This window comes from Aedes aegypti, chromosome 2 (genome assembly GCF_002204515.2).
Source record: "Aedes aegypti strain LVP_AGWG chromosome 2, AaegL5.0 Primary Assembly, whole genome shotgun sequence".
Lineage (NCBI taxonomy): Eukaryota > Metazoa > Arthropoda > Insecta > Diptera > Culicidae > Aedes > Aedes aegypti.
Genome location: NC_035108.1, coordinates 362,426,669 through 362,441,572, shown reverse-complemented (window position 1 = coordinate 362,441,572; position 14,904 = coordinate 362,426,669). Strand labels below are relative to the sequence as shown.

The following is a 14,904-nucleotide window of genomic DNA, read 5'->3' as shown; positions in this document are numbered from 1 at the left end:
TACAAAAGACTTCTGGTTGTTATGCAAAAAAATAGTTTCCTAAGGATGGTGAATAATGATACACCTACCCTAGCAGAATGACAAACCGATGAATGTGGCGTATTTTTTTCTTCTGATCGTAGAATTCGATTTCCATAAATTTGAATAGAATGATACGCGGTAACTTTGTGACTTTTGCCAGATGTCCAATAGTATTGACGTTGGACGCTATCCGGGTGGGATGGTAGAAAAGGGTTGTTGAATCGCTGAGGATTGATGAATCCCGGATCACCGGACTTAGAAATAGTGGATGAAGAGAATATGGAATTTGAGATACAAAAGTATATTTCTATCCCGCTTTTGGTTATCATTGATGGAGCACGCGAAATTTTGCGGAAACTTATCTTCGTTTTAAATCAGGACGGGAGACAATAGACACTTTTTGGGAACGGTCAAGTAGGGCTTCCACAATCTTCAGCCGCGGTGAAGAAGCTTTATCAAGATGATTTTCGACAAATGACCATTCTGACCAAAAGTTTAAAATAGAAAAATTTTGATCTCGAGATTTATTATTGAAACATTTCAAAGCGCTACGAATAGAAACGCGACACTTATCTACATACGAAAATCATGCCGTCGAAACGTTATTTTTATATTTGATTGATGTTTCCCCCCAGAGATGGTTTCATGACAAATTAGTCGCTGTGTAGAAGATATCAGATAGCAGTGGAATCAGGGAACCATTTCACCCGTTTAGGGTCCTGTTTGTAGCCGGTGCTAGAAATAGCTTTGAATTTTATGTTCATACTTAGTTTTAAGCCAATGACCGATCTTTATAAATCCAAACATGCTGAACTTGATTCAAAATCATTGTGATGTTATACAAGATAAAAGGGTAAGGTCAAGACCCGTCCCTTTCCTCGTACTTTGTAGTTGTATTTTTCACTTGCTTCTATCTATAGCTCTCATTCTATCATACTTAAACTGTTAGTCCGCAGCAGTCGCTAGAACTAGAGACAGACAAGAAACCGTTTTGCAACGCTTCTATTCTTCCATAATTATAGTACGCCTTTTCTTAAGCCTGACACATAGGCAGTCTGCAACCAAAAGCAAGCCTCTCTGCCATAAAATTACCACCCGTACACCTTCTCGCATGAACTGGCGCAAATGCAGGAGTATATCCGGTCTAATGTGGGCCAGTTTTAAATGCAACAACAATCCTTCTCCCTTCCCCAATTAAGCTCAAGCTCAAGCTATCCATCATTGATCCACATCTGTGGGCTATCCATAACTTTGAAATGACTGCACCTCCAAAAATGTTATATTCTTAAATTCAAATGAACAGGTAATAATCCCTTTTCTCAATTCTTTCATTGCAGTCCGGCCAATGTTTCTCCCCGGAAGTGTGCTGCAAGACCCAATCGCTCATCTCCGAGTCGACCGTGCTGACCAACGAAGGATACGTAGTAAGAGTGCCAGACAATCAATACCTTCCACCGGAAGGACAAAACACAAACACAAACATTCAAACTGCACCACCACCACGACCACCCACCACTCCACGCCCACCACCACCCACTACCACACGTTACGTTCCACCACCCACCACAACACGTTACGTACCACCACCAACCACCACACGTTACGTTCCACCTCCAACCACCACTCGCTATGTACCGCCACCAACCACCACGAGGTACTTCCCACCACCGACCACTACGAGCCCTCCATATCGCGGTGATGAGTACATTCCACCAAGGGAAGAAATTCCAGCATCCTCCAATACCGACCCTAATGCGGTGAGACCTCCACAGGATACAAATGAAGTCCCGAGCCCAGCCCAGGATACTCCCAGCTTCATCCGCCCAACGCCGCCACCACGTCCAATCCAGCCGCGACCAAATCCACCACCAGTTGGAGGAACCGCTCCACCCCCACTTCCCCCAGTAGGATGCTCCGCCGCCATGAACTGTACCGAGCGCGAATTCTGTTCCTCAACCGGCGTCATCTCCAAGACCCCAGTCGTGCTTACCCCTGAGCAGGAACTGTTCCGTGTCCCCGTCACCGAGTGCCGCAACCCTGAAAAGGGCTTCACCGGAGTTTGCTGTCGTGATCCCGACTACGTCGACCCCTGGCCAGTAGGCATGCTGGGTCTGTACAACCCAGAAATCCTTCCCTTCGACGATGGCTCTTACAAACCCAACGGAAACAACGGAAACGGCGTCCAATCCGGAAACAGCATCAGCCAAACTCAGCGAAACGAAGCTATCCTAGCATCACCTAGTCGCGTTACGGCCGCCCAGAACTACGGACCTAACCAAATCACCAGCGCTAGCCAAACTCAGTACACGCAGTCAAAGGCCCAATACGACCGAGGAGTAACGGCTTCCGCTTCGACAACGTCCACAACCGCCTTACAGAGACAGCAAACGCAAACCACAAGCAGCACCGCCGGAAGCTCTGGCACCAAGCGATTCACCGCCGGAGGACTTCAGTTCGTACACAGTGGAAACACCCGCTTCAAACCATTCCAGAAGCAGAACGGCGGACAGTGCGCCCCTAGGAACTATGTAAGTTTGCGCGTTTACACATGTTCAAGAATCAAGACTGTCCCAAATGGTGACGGTTTTGATTCGTGAAGCTACACGATACGGGGATGGGTTGTCCAATAACGATTTTCTTTTCAGAACACTCAACCACGAGGTGCCGGACCATGGGACACCGGCTTCGGAGAGTTCCCCTGGCAGGCAATGGTAATTCTGGAATCGAACAAGACCCTGCTGTGCGGCGGTGCTATCATTTCGGAGACTACGGTAGTGACGGCTGCCAACTGCGTTTATGGGTGAGTTTAACATCTTGGTAACATACAGTACAAAACGTAGGTACTTTGAATCTAAATGGACGATGTTTTAAAAGTTTCTAATAAGAAGAAACTCAGAGTAAGCTTTTTTGATTGACAATAATGCAACGAGATCACCTGGCTTTCCACTATCGTTTTGAATGATACATAACTTGTCAGCCGAAAAAACTACTTACTACGTTCCCATGAATAATTATGTTAGTAACTTTTGCTGTATCCAAAGATTTGGTCGTGTTTACGTTGATTTTTAAGAACTGCTACAAAGAAGCATTCGGAAAGATCATCTGATGGTATTACTCTGCATGTCATAACAATATCATCAGTAAAATGAAAGTCATTACAGATACTTCATGCAAACTGCTTCTCCTAGCCGACTTAAACAATGCTACAAGGGACCAGCCTCGGCAGGGCTAATCCTCTGCAGCTAATCTTTAGTCGGCGTGACATAGGCGCTGCAATTCTAGCATAATGTGAGTAACAACCGCAGTTACTGCCTTACAGATCTCGTCATCCGCACACGTTCTCTGGATTATATTGTCCGGGGATGTGTCCCCTCCGCATGTAGCGAGCATGCGTTCTCTCACAACAAATAATAACGCGCTGTCGGACACGGATCCAGTTCTTTTATACTAATCTGACACATTTGGTATTAGCCGATGAATCTATCTACCTTCAGTGGAGTTATCCCATTCCTACTGCCAACCTCTGAACGTTGCCTCTTAATACGCATTGCGGACTCCTCCGGTACCTCTTTGGCTGTAGCATTGAACATCTTCCTTGATGAAGGGGGTCCAATGGGTTTCATCTCGGCTACGATGCACACGGTTTCTTTAGAAACCATTCTGTTTGCGCTTGCTACTCTTAAGCACACGATCCTATACGTGTTTTCCAAACGATTTAGGCTTCTGCTCGTTGGTTTTGACCAGATTGGTCCTCCATAACTAAGTATGGGTAGCACCATGTCTGACAGGAGCTTGCGTTTGATAGCAATTACAGCATAACTGTTAGACATCATCCTCGAAAGCGCCGTTATAGCCGTTGATGCCTTATTACAGACATATCTTAAGTGGTTATCAAAGCTGAGCTTGTCATCGATCATGACCGCAAGAAGCCTAAGGGATCGCTTGGATTCTATGGGGCAACCATCTATTGAGATAAGTGTCCGTGACTCAGACTTGCGGTTGTTGTCCACAAACACCTCAGTCTTGTGATGAGCTAGTCATAGTTTCCTAGACCTCATCTATCATTCAACTATGGAGATAGAGTGCACAGCTGGCAACTCTACTTCCTCTGTCCATTCGCCATAGATCACTAGGATGACGTCGTCGGCGAAGCCAACAATCGTAAAACTCGTCGGAATAGTACATCTGGCCCAGGATTGAATCTTGAGGTACTCCCGCGGTAATTCCAACGCTGTTTTGCTCCTCTTATGTGTCAAATAGTTGATCCCTGCCACCGCAATAGGTTTCTAGAAGCTTAAACAACTGGACCGGTAGGCGCTAAAGTGCAAAGGTTATAGCTTCCCAGCTTGCGCTGTTGCACGCACTCTTCACACTAACGTTCCCATGAAACTAACTTTTGGTACTAGTTCGTGGAGGATGCTATGATACTTTTTGCGTGAGACTCAAGTACATGTGGTTCGCACGCATCTCTCCTTTTCTTTTAGATTGTTGTTTGCGGTATTGTTTTGACTTACTGCAATTTGTTAGCCTTTCTTCAGTTAGTTGTCAGGTCCATGCCAAAACAGCTGCTTGCCAATTGGTCCTTTTCTTCCAATCAGTTGAGTGCCGAGGACGGTACAGCGATTCATCTTCTTGCTAACTACCTACGCTTTGTAGTTACGTGACATGCCGCTGTTAACACGGTGCTCTTCTGGTTACCAGTGGTTCTAGTCGAAGATTAACTTTCGGTTCACTGACGTCTAGACGATTCGGTCCTGCGATTTCGATGGAGAGTAACTTATGGTTCACAGCTGCCCTGAATACCCTTTGCCGGTGCTACTTTGCTGTCTCCAGCTCGTAGGGATGGAATATTCAAAGGCAGCACTATCAGCTAAACACGCAATCTTTATCCTGTGGTAATTGTCATCAGTTGACCCGAGGAAGCATGAGGTAGGGATTTGTGAACGCTGAGCTATGCTGAACTGTCTTTGTTAGTTGTCGACTCACACTCTACAGCTTAAAAAAATCGAAAGAGTACACAGTTGACAATACTACTCGTTGCTTGCGTATTTTCTGCAGACACTAAATTGCATTCAGCGGAAGGTTATAATGGTAGAAAAGCAAAACAATACGATCACTCGCAAATTTGATGCAGTGCACCTTTCGCCCAAAAATTCATAAGCTAAATACTCTTTCCCTTTTCCAGACTGAACCCACGTGACGTGATGATCAAGGGCGGCGAATGGCGGTTGGGAGTTGATGCCGAACCAAAAACCTTCCAGATTGTGCGAGTGAAGAACGTTATCTACCATCCGGCCTACCAACCGACGACGCTGAACTACGACGTTGCAATGCTGGTGCTAGAGGACCGTCTGCGATTCGATACCCACATTGGACAGCTGTGCCTGGATGAAAACGACGTTGTGCCGAGTGCTTCGTACGAAAACTGCGTTACCACTGGCTGGGGACGTGAAGTGTTGAAGGGTAAGTAATCCTCCGCCAGAGGAACGACCGTATTGACAAGCTCGGTTCCTTTTTCAGTTCACATCGGAAACGCGCTGATGCGTCAAATGCCCATTTCGCTGCTATCGGAAGCCGAAAGCCAGCGTGAGCTGCAGAACAACGGATTCACACCCGAGTCGCACATCTGCGGTCGTCCAGCGGCCGATGCCTGCGACGTAGACATCGGTAGTGCGTTGGCTTGTGCTGACACCAGTGGAACCTACTACCTGAAGGGTGTCTACTCGTCGGACAACGGCTGTGGCCGACCAGATCAGATCGTGTCGTTCTCGAACATCGACGTGCAGTGGATCAGACAGGCCCTGAAAAACCCCAACCAATTCATCACGCCAGTGCCAAATTACCAGACGGCAGCCAACAGTCCGGTGGCCAGCACTGTCCAACAGCCATCGACGCTGGGGCCCAACTATGGCAAGGCGTATCTGCCTCCCTACTAATAAGAGCTACCACAGTAGAAAAAGCCCACTGAGATATGACAGAATTTACTAAATGCTTTAGATAGAACCTATTCTAGCCGGTAGTATTGAAGAAAAGTGACCACACTGTTTTACCATACCTAGACATCGCCACATCCAGCCGTCATTCATTTTGTTTTACCTCCCAATATCGAATCCCTAGTTTAAGTATGTTTACATTGAATGCATCTTGTTGTGAAAAACCCCCATCCAAGAATCATGCGCAAATTCTTCATCAGATCAAAATCATTGTCGAGTTTCGCTTAGGTAAACGCCTCACGCCAGTGATGATAAAAAAAAAAAGATACACCAATATCGTATGTAGAACAAAGGTCACTCCCCTAAACCTTAGCCAAAACCCTGCCCAGTTTACATATCGCGAAACAGTTTTTTTTAGCAAAAGTGCGCACAAGCGATCCCTTTTTCAAAGTAGGCCCTTTCTCGAGCCAAAACGACGTTAATACTCCCGGAAGCACTACCAACCATCGAACGCCATGTACAAAGCCCCATCTTTCGCCCTAATGTTTAGTTAAGCTCGTTAAGATTCCAGAACGTTCAGTTCCGTAGCAACGCTACTGAACCTCTTTGGAAATTTTGTACCTTTTGTGACGTTCCCACTTCCTGGACACTTTCAAGGCACTCGCCCTATCACTTTATTCCAAATATATGATAATCGAAGAATCAACAAAAAGTATAACCTTAAAGCAAGTAATAATGCATTTCAAAAGCAAGAATTAACATAACTATTTCAATCAAGAGTGCACAATAAAATAGAAATTCTGATCCGAAGAGGAGAATGTCGACGGAAACAGTGACTAGTGGTTTTAATTTGCTGTAGGAGCATGCAGGTACTGTAAGACGCGAAGACAATCCCAACGTTCGGTAGCCATGTTAGGACACTACAAGTGTTGCGGATGAAACAGGGCCGGGACGAGATATGTGTAAGGAGCAGTTTTAGGTAAGGAATGGAAAAGGCAAGGGATACCATCCCATGCAAGTTGCGTTGGATTGTGGTAAAATATCCGGAAACAGTAAATCGAGTATAACGTAATGAAATAATGATATTTTTAGTATTATTTAATGACCTGTACATACATTTTATATTGTAAGACAAATTTATATAAAAATATTCAGACGTGTATAAAATATAAGAAAGAAACTTCCCTTGGATCAAACTAAACATATTTCCTGCAACAACGCTACGATATATATACAAGCAATAAATAATTTTCTAAGTTTCATGCAGACCTAGATGCAGACTCAAGTTTGGAGGCTAGAATTCCATTTACGTTAAATTCCGTTTGCTTATCACCAATCTGTAACGTAAATAGAGGTATAAGTGTACATACAAACGAATACATTTTCAGCTGAAGAGAAAACTAAAAGCAAACAGGAAGACTGCCAGTGAACAGGAAAATATGATTTATCTGATATTTCCGGACTGAGGTTGTCTATTGAAAGGATGTGTAATTATGAGGGCAATGAAAGGCATAGAAACCCAGATAAGCACGTTGAATTTATATATAATTAATAGGATTTTGGTTCCCATGAATAACGAGCCGTGGTTTGTAGTCCAAAAAAGTTTATTTATCAACAACGAAACAAAACTCATCATTTTCGCGCATTGTCATAATTTTCCACATACCACTGAACCGATTCCTTTATCGCGCTATCGAAGTCAGTAAACTTGAAATCTGGTAACAACTTCCTAAGTTTAGCATTCGATGCCGTCTTTTTGTATTGTCCATCAGCCTTACTGGTATCAAATTCAATCTTGCCCTTAAAGTCGAACGCTTTCACCAATGACTCAGCCAGCTGTGCAATCGATACTTCGGCTTCTTCGTCAACCGAAAGAATAATGGGATCCACACTCTCGTAGCTTCTTAAAACCCAAATGAATAGTTTTGCCAAATCGATGGAATAGATAAACTGTCGCAGCGGTTTTCCTGTTCCGTAGACGGGGAACACTTTCTCCTCTCGGGGTTTCTGAGAAATTAATAAAATATGTCAGTTGTTGAATATAAATCAAACAAACTAATTACTTACCTCTTGATCTTTTAAATACATGATCTCATGCAATCGATGAATCATACCGGGAATGACGTGACTGACCCCAGGAGTGAAGTTGTCATACGGACCGAACACATTACACGGAACCACTGAAGTAAACATATCGCCATGTTGTTGGTTATAGGCTCGATTGGTGATATCGATCAACCGTTTGGCATAGCTATATCCGAAGTTTGAGTCATGAGGTGGTCCGTTGTGGATCTGAAATATGCAATACGTAATCAAAATCTTCCATAGATTCAAATTTTTAGGCATAATACCATCGTCTCATCAATGGGATAGGTGGTCTTGTCCGGGAAGATGCACGTCGACAGGCAGGATACCACCTTGCGCACCTTGAACTCGTGGCTCAGCAGCAACACGTTGTCGTTGATTTGAATGTTCTTGCGCAGGAAGTCCAAGTTGTTGTTCATGTTGTGGAATAGTCCACCCACCATCGCAGCCAGATGGATCACGTGTGTTGGCTGGTGCCGCTCGAACATTGCACGTGTGGATTGCAGATCCCTAAAGAAGAAGGTAAAGCAATGACGAAAGAGAAACTAGGGTAGGTGTACCAGTTTTGGCCAACCTAAGGAAAAATATTGTTTATACATAAATCAAACGACCTTTGGTTACTGTCAATACATCGAACGAAAGCTTTCAATCCATGCTCAGCATGGAAAATATAAAAACTAATCAGAAACTTCGTTTTTGTATTAAAAATGGTGGTGGCGAATACTGGACCACTTGCACCAGCATTCACCACGATTTTAATTTCTGTTACTGAATGCGCTACTTACGTTGATTTCTTATGGAGGGTGACGAATCAGGAACACCATGGCGAAAAATAGGTGCAAAGGAGCAAAAATTTCAAGGAAAATGATTTTTTTCTCTATTATTTTCTAAGAAAATTTCGTGGTTTCCAAGAATGTTTCCGTATCATCTTAAAACAATTTTGCGAACACTCAACAATTGGCAACCATATATGTCGTAAAACGGTATATAATTTGAGGTGGCGAATACCGGTACATCTTCCCTATTGAATTTTCTATGGAACGATGATATGGCTTGCAACATGCTCAGGCATGTTCTGCAAGTTTAACAATATTCGAAACAAACGACAGGAGATGACTAAAGAGAACTCTTAAGAAGAAGGTGTATCGAAGCAAAACCTCGAATTTTCAAGAGCACAAATCAAAAGAACCAGACAAACGTACGCACTGAAATTTCGATCAATTGGTCATCGCCAGCGAGTGACCAGTGAGGTAAATTTCCAGCACAAACGGTTGTCTGGTTCTCTAGGTTTGTGGTCTTGAAAATTCGAGATTTAGATTTAATGTATCTTCAGCTTAAATGCCTGCAATCAATTTTGTTTTATGTGTATTTTCAAGTTTCAAGATTGCTACTCTAAATTCTTTAAAGTCCACTAGAGTAAAAAAATCAAAAAGAGCAATGAATATACATATTATTGTTGTAACGGAAAGTAAAGCCTTTTATTTTATGAGAAAAATAATTACGCAGTAACAAACGGCTTGTCAGTGAAAAATAATACCTCCATTATTGGTACACTGTTCCTTTAGTTGCGGTAAATTTTTAATTTGTGTTCCTCATAGTTGCGGTATCCGTTGGTTTCTTATGGGGTCCTCCATTATAGGAACACTTTACCGCAACTATTGTCACAAGCGAGAAAAATTTCATGAGTTTTGGTTGTATTTTATCAATTTTGAGCAATTGAAAACAATTTTTTCAAGTATTTTGTGTATCAACAAGCCAATACGTCGATTAGCAGTGTCAGTTCTGTGGATAATTCAATGAAATGAGTATTAATGGCACTACCGCAACTATTGGAACACTCACAACTAATGGACCACATACCCTACTTAATCTTTGCTAAAAATGTTTTCCTTTCATTACTCTTCTGTGTATCAAAAACTAGTCGTAAATATTTGAAACATTCTCAAAAATATTGTGTTGAATCTACAACAAATTTATGGATTAGAAATACCGTTCAATGTGATGATGTAGTGTTAATATTAGGCAGAAGCCTTGGTAGCACCAACATTCAGTGAAGCATTCTACACAAGAAAAGATCTCACAAATATTGCGCTGACCTTTTAGTTAAAAAAAGGCTTTTACAAAACGCCAGATTATGAAGTTTTAGGAAAATGTTGAAAAAGCAGAATTGGTCATGCACTAAAATTGTTGACCAATTCAACAACATTCTTCTGATGATTGTACCACGATTCAAAGACGGTTTGTAGGCTTGTCCGAGCTACTTAGTAAAGCGGCTATCGTGAAGTTCAAGATTATTTACACACTCAATCTGTTCGGTAAAAATAACTGGGTTTTTGAACTACCGAAAAAGTCAGTAAACTAAAAAAAAATGTCAGAAATCGAAAAACAGAGATTTTTCATAGAATTTTTGCAGAGAGATTTCTTTTCATATCATATATCGATAAAAAATAAAACATGGTGAAATTTGCTTTTCAATAACGCGTGGCGAAAGTTTTCATTTTACTGACTTCTTCGGTAGTTCCAAAACCCAGTAAAATTTTACCGACACCAGTAATTAAATCTAAGTGTGTAAGGCATTAAGAGAAATTGTAACTTCGTGAAAGTTTATAAAATTTTCAGATTTTGATTTGTGACATAAGTTGATTATTACAACATTTCATCCATCTGTGTTGGCTCAATAAGGTGACTAGCTTTGCATTCACATGCTCAGTGGTCTACTGATGAATGACATCTTCAACTACAATCAATTACTTAATTGGTTCTAATTAAAATCCAGTTTAGGTCGTAGTTGATACCAGTATTATACATTAGGCACTTATTCTTGCTTCATTTCAACGTAAAATAGATAGAAAAAACACTATTCAAATTGTAAAACATAGCAATTTCGGTTTACAGAAAACATCATCATCATCTGGCATCACATCGTCAACATTAGACATTTTCATTTTTGCGAAGCTTACTATGACTGAGATTTAAAATTATAGTGCATGCAAGAAATTTCAGAAGTAGCAGACTAACGTAAAAAGCTGGATGTGTTTATTCTAATATTTTTTTTTTGCACAATTCTCATGACAAAGTGAAAAACAAACTATGTCAAAAAGATCGCTACCCCATATTTAGGGGTAATTTAAAAAAAAACTAAAGAAGCGGATTTTTAAGGACCTCGTTTTTTATTTATATTTGGTTTACACATGTTAATGGAATCCGTTTTAGGTGATGTATGAAGTAAACATATTTGGCTAAAGAATAAGTTTTTCTCCTTTTTTCGTTTAATATAAATTTTGTTCACTATGAATCACCAAAACTTCAAGACACTTTAAAAATCTAATATTGTGGAAGATTTTGTTTTTAATGCTTTTTTATGTATTCGTATTAAGACCGTACATTTGTCAACATCTTTTTGGTTTCTTTATTAATTGGTGACATGATGAAGATTAACTTTGTAAAAGGACCTATCATCTCACATTGAGTGGCTCTCGCTCTTAACTTTCTTATAAATCAATAACTGAGCCAAGATATTTTTATTCTTGCGTTTTTTGTATGGAACGATAGCCAAGTACATTGTCTTTGGATCCATAGTGAAAAACTTCCCAAATGCATCAGTATTGTAGCTTGAGCTTGAGCTTGATTGGCCACCCGTGGTTGCTACTCCAGTATCGCCAGATCAGCTGCACTTACACAAGGAACCAACCGAATGACTGTTTGGGACTAACAGACACCCTCAGTGTATAAGTGCTGGTGATCTTCTATTTTAGGCAACAATGGTGCCTGCCACGTCAGAATGCAGACCAATGAGGGGAAGGGGAAGGAATTGATGATGCATTCAACAAGCTTCCACGGTTGACCGTATATACCACTGCGTCAACGCCAGTTCATGCGGGAAGGGTGAAAGGGTGGGGTAATTTTTATGGCAGAGAGGCTTGCTGGTTTGGTTAGCAGACTGCCTATGTATCAGGCGTGCTATAATGATGAAAGAATGGAAGCGTAGGAAAACGGTTTTTTTCTGACCGTCTCGGATTCTAGCAAATGCTATGAACTGTGATAGATATATCAACTGTGATATATTAAGAGTGGTAGATAGAAGCAAGTGAAAGGTACAACTACAAAGTACGAGGAAACGGGCCTGGGATTGAACCCATGACCTTCTGCTTATGAAGCAGAAGCGGTAGCCATTAGACCATCAACACCCTCTTCCCAAATGCATCAGTATTGTACTGTTTTAATCGAAAGGGAGCGAGAGAATACATAATATCTCATTGTTACACAGGTGCTTAAAAAAGTTGCGAGAAAATTTGCTCGAGAAAAAAATGCTCTGAGATAAAACGTTTTGATTGTTTTGACTACTACTTGACTACTTTTTGACACACTCTTTACACTTACTCTATCATAATTTGGGGCCATATTTGATATTAACGCCGGTACACTAAAGCGGTTCAAAATTTAAAATATTTGGGATATATTCTCCCATATCTTCCTTGCCATAAAAATTGAGTGCTCTGCGTTTTCGAAGCTATTTTCAAAAAAAAAAAAAAAAAAAAAAAAATCAGCAATAAAACCGTACATTTCCAAAAATGATGTTCATTTTTTCCCTGAACTTGTCTGTAAATCAAATTAAAAACAATAACATATAATTTTATCCGGCATAAATTTGCTTATAGAAGTTAAGTGAACATGTTTGAATTGAAATATGAATAAAAAAACATACTGCAGAAAACTTTATTTTTTGGACCCTTTGCATGTAAATTGCAATTTAAAGCTAGGAAAAGTAGTTTTTTCGACATTGATTTACTTAAAGAAATGAAATGAACATGTTTGAGAACAAATCTATATTTCAGATAACCCTCAAAACTTATTTTATCTAGAAAAACTAAACATTACACGTATTTCTGAGCTTTTCATCTGAAAATGAAAACTGATTGCTATGAAATGAAGTTTTATCAGAATTAATTTGATTGTATAAGTTCACACGTTAATGCTTCAAAATATTTTTTATTACATAAATTTCGTTTTTTCGAAACACTGAAAAAACCTTGTAAGACTTTTACGATTGGTTTGACCCCCCTTCCCCCTTAAAGCGTGACATAATGTACATAAATTTGATTTATAATATATCAAAGCATGTTTGCACCTCAGTCTTGAAAATTTATATTTTGAAGTATATGTACTGAAGTACAATACCGTGCTGCAGCAGTGACTGTACATGTCAATGGTTGCTACTCCGTGATTGATCCGAACCGGTAAGAATTGCACTTCGATCCAAATGAATAAGGGATGGTATTTTACGCATATTCTCGAAGTGCAATTTCAGCAGCTCTCATATTATTGATCAATAACGGCGCCGGCCAAGTCCTTACAGTCAGTTAGGAAGGGGAAGAAACGTTATTGTGTAATGATCGTTGCTTCTAAAGACCGAGAATACATCTGCATCTCCACAATCATCACGGGACAGGTGCGGTTAGTGAGGGAGGAAAAAGATCTGGGAGTCACCTTTGGTCGGTGATACGACTCATGGATTAGGAGGGAAAATACGACCTTCACTTAAAGCTAGTGTTGCAGTTTTGTATCGCAGTAAAAATATATTGAAAGAAATTATAAATAAATCGACATTCATAATATCGAACTACATATTCAAAGGTTATTTTTAGTAATGACGAAAACAGAAAGGTTTGTGTATTTTAAAAGTGTATGTAAATAATAGAAATAAGGGTATTGTCGACACATGTAATGACAAACCATTTAAAGTATGTTTACGTATCGCCACGTTACGTTGCAACAAAAAAATGTCGTACGTCGACATTCATAATGTCGAACTATTCAGAACTTTGTTGTGATATTTTATTGTCAGTATCAATATTATGCTGCGGTGATATGATAGTGGCCAGGCCCACTGTGCAGACTTGGGTTTGAAGATAGTTCAAAAATTTGCAGCGATCAAATTATTCACGTATGAATAACATGATAGACGAAAATTTTCAAACTTTTGGAAGAAGAAACGGGGACTACCGAACCAACTGTTCCCCTTCAGAGGTAAAGATAAAATCGTTGGGAGGAGCTTTGCTAAAAATATTAATACACACTCCGTTCGTAGTCCATCTCCGTTTCCTGGGAAGGGACACACACGGGTATTTCTCCCTCATGTCCTGGCTGTGACACTCATGCTCTTGTCTTTAACATTTTTTAAAACGGTAACCTGATGTCATTTTATCTCACAATGATCAATGCAATGGTAGATGGAATTTGTCGAAACAATTTCATTCGAAAACCACTAAAATAACTTATTTTCGTTTCATTACATCTGCATATGATGATCATGCAATAATAATGATCTTTCAGAACAGCTTTAATTCTACAAGATACGTAAACATTATCAAAAATCATATCGTAGTTTATTTCAATATTTCGAAACTTACGTGAGATCCGCATCCTTCGACCCAACGAAGACCCACTTTTCATCGGCCGGTTTCTCATCCCCAATGACCTTTTGTATGGCTTTGCCAACGAGTCCGGTTCCTCCCGTTACCAGCACGGTCATCGCCATTATTCAGTGGTGAAAACCGTCTTACGGAGTCTAAAACAGAATAAAATTTTAAAATAAATTTAATTTGCTTGCCACTCAGATGGTCGTCAAGTCATCCGGTGTTTTTGTTGACGACTGCAGCAGCTCTGAATGACAGCGAAGCAAAATGCTGTCAGTTACCAGCTGGAAAAGGGCGAAAGACGAAAAACGACCAACGTCAAACACTGCTGGTAGACGTTATTGATGTTACATCTCAATTTTGCTTTTGAGTGCGGACACAGGCGCTCTAGCGGGAAAACCTCAAAGCTTTTACTCTGGTTGATGCATGTGATAATAAGTTCATTGCGA

At 40.7% G+C, this 14,904-nt stretch overlaps 2 protein-coding genes across 4 annotated transcripts in view; one reads left to right on the top strand and one right to left on the bottom strand.

Annotated features, from left to right (window-relative positions):
* Positions 1–7,104, top strand: part of LOC5564903 (mucin-5AC) — a 138,626-nt gene extending 131,522 nt beyond the window's left edge. For 2 of the 3 annotated variants that reach the window (XM_021846480.1, XM_021846482.1), the window contains exons 5-8: positions 1,359–2,549; positions 2,667–2,821; positions 5,207–5,484; positions 5,542–7,104. In XM_021846480.1, the coding sequence (XP_021702172.1) occupies positions 1,359–2,549; positions 2,667–2,821; positions 5,207–5,484; positions 5,542–5,957 (2,040 nt within the window). In that variant the 3' untranslated portion in view covers positions 5,958–7,104. The remainder of the gene's footprint in view (positions 1–1,358; positions 2,550–2,666; positions 2,822–5,206; positions 5,485–5,541) is intronic. The other variant, XM_021846481.1, reaches the window with a different exon arrangement.
* A 436-nt stretch (positions 7,105–7,540) lies between these two features.
* Positions 7,541–14,700, bottom strand: LOC5570836 (probable GDP-L-fucose synthase). The gene is made up of 4 exons (XM_001653294.2): positions 14,450–14,700; positions 8,306–8,549; positions 8,022–8,246; positions 7,541–7,961 (listed from the first exon to the last, which is right to left on the bottom strand). The coding sequence occupies exons 1-4, from the start codon at positions 14,575–14,577 to the stop codon at positions 7,587–7,589; spliced, it is 972 nt and encodes a 323-aa protein (XP_001653344.1). The 5' UTR covers positions 14,578–14,700; the 3' UTR covers positions 7,541–7,586.
* Positions 14,701–14,904: the final 204 nt, after the last annotated feature.

Bases quoted from the DNA above. Each gene is read 5' to 3' on its own strand.
- LOC5570836 (XM_001653294.2), bottom strand. From the start codon at position 14,577: ATGGCGATGACCGTGCTGGTAACGGGAGGAACCGGACTCGTTGGCAAA. The intron at 8,550-14,449 runs GTAAGTTTCGAA...CTTCTTCTTTAG, and splicing joins TCGAAGGATGCGGATCTCAC to GGATCTGCAATCCACACGTG. The intron at 8,247-8,305 runs GTATTATGCCTA...TGCATATTTCAG, and splicing joins ATCCCATTGATGAGACGATG to ATCCACAACGGACCACCTCA.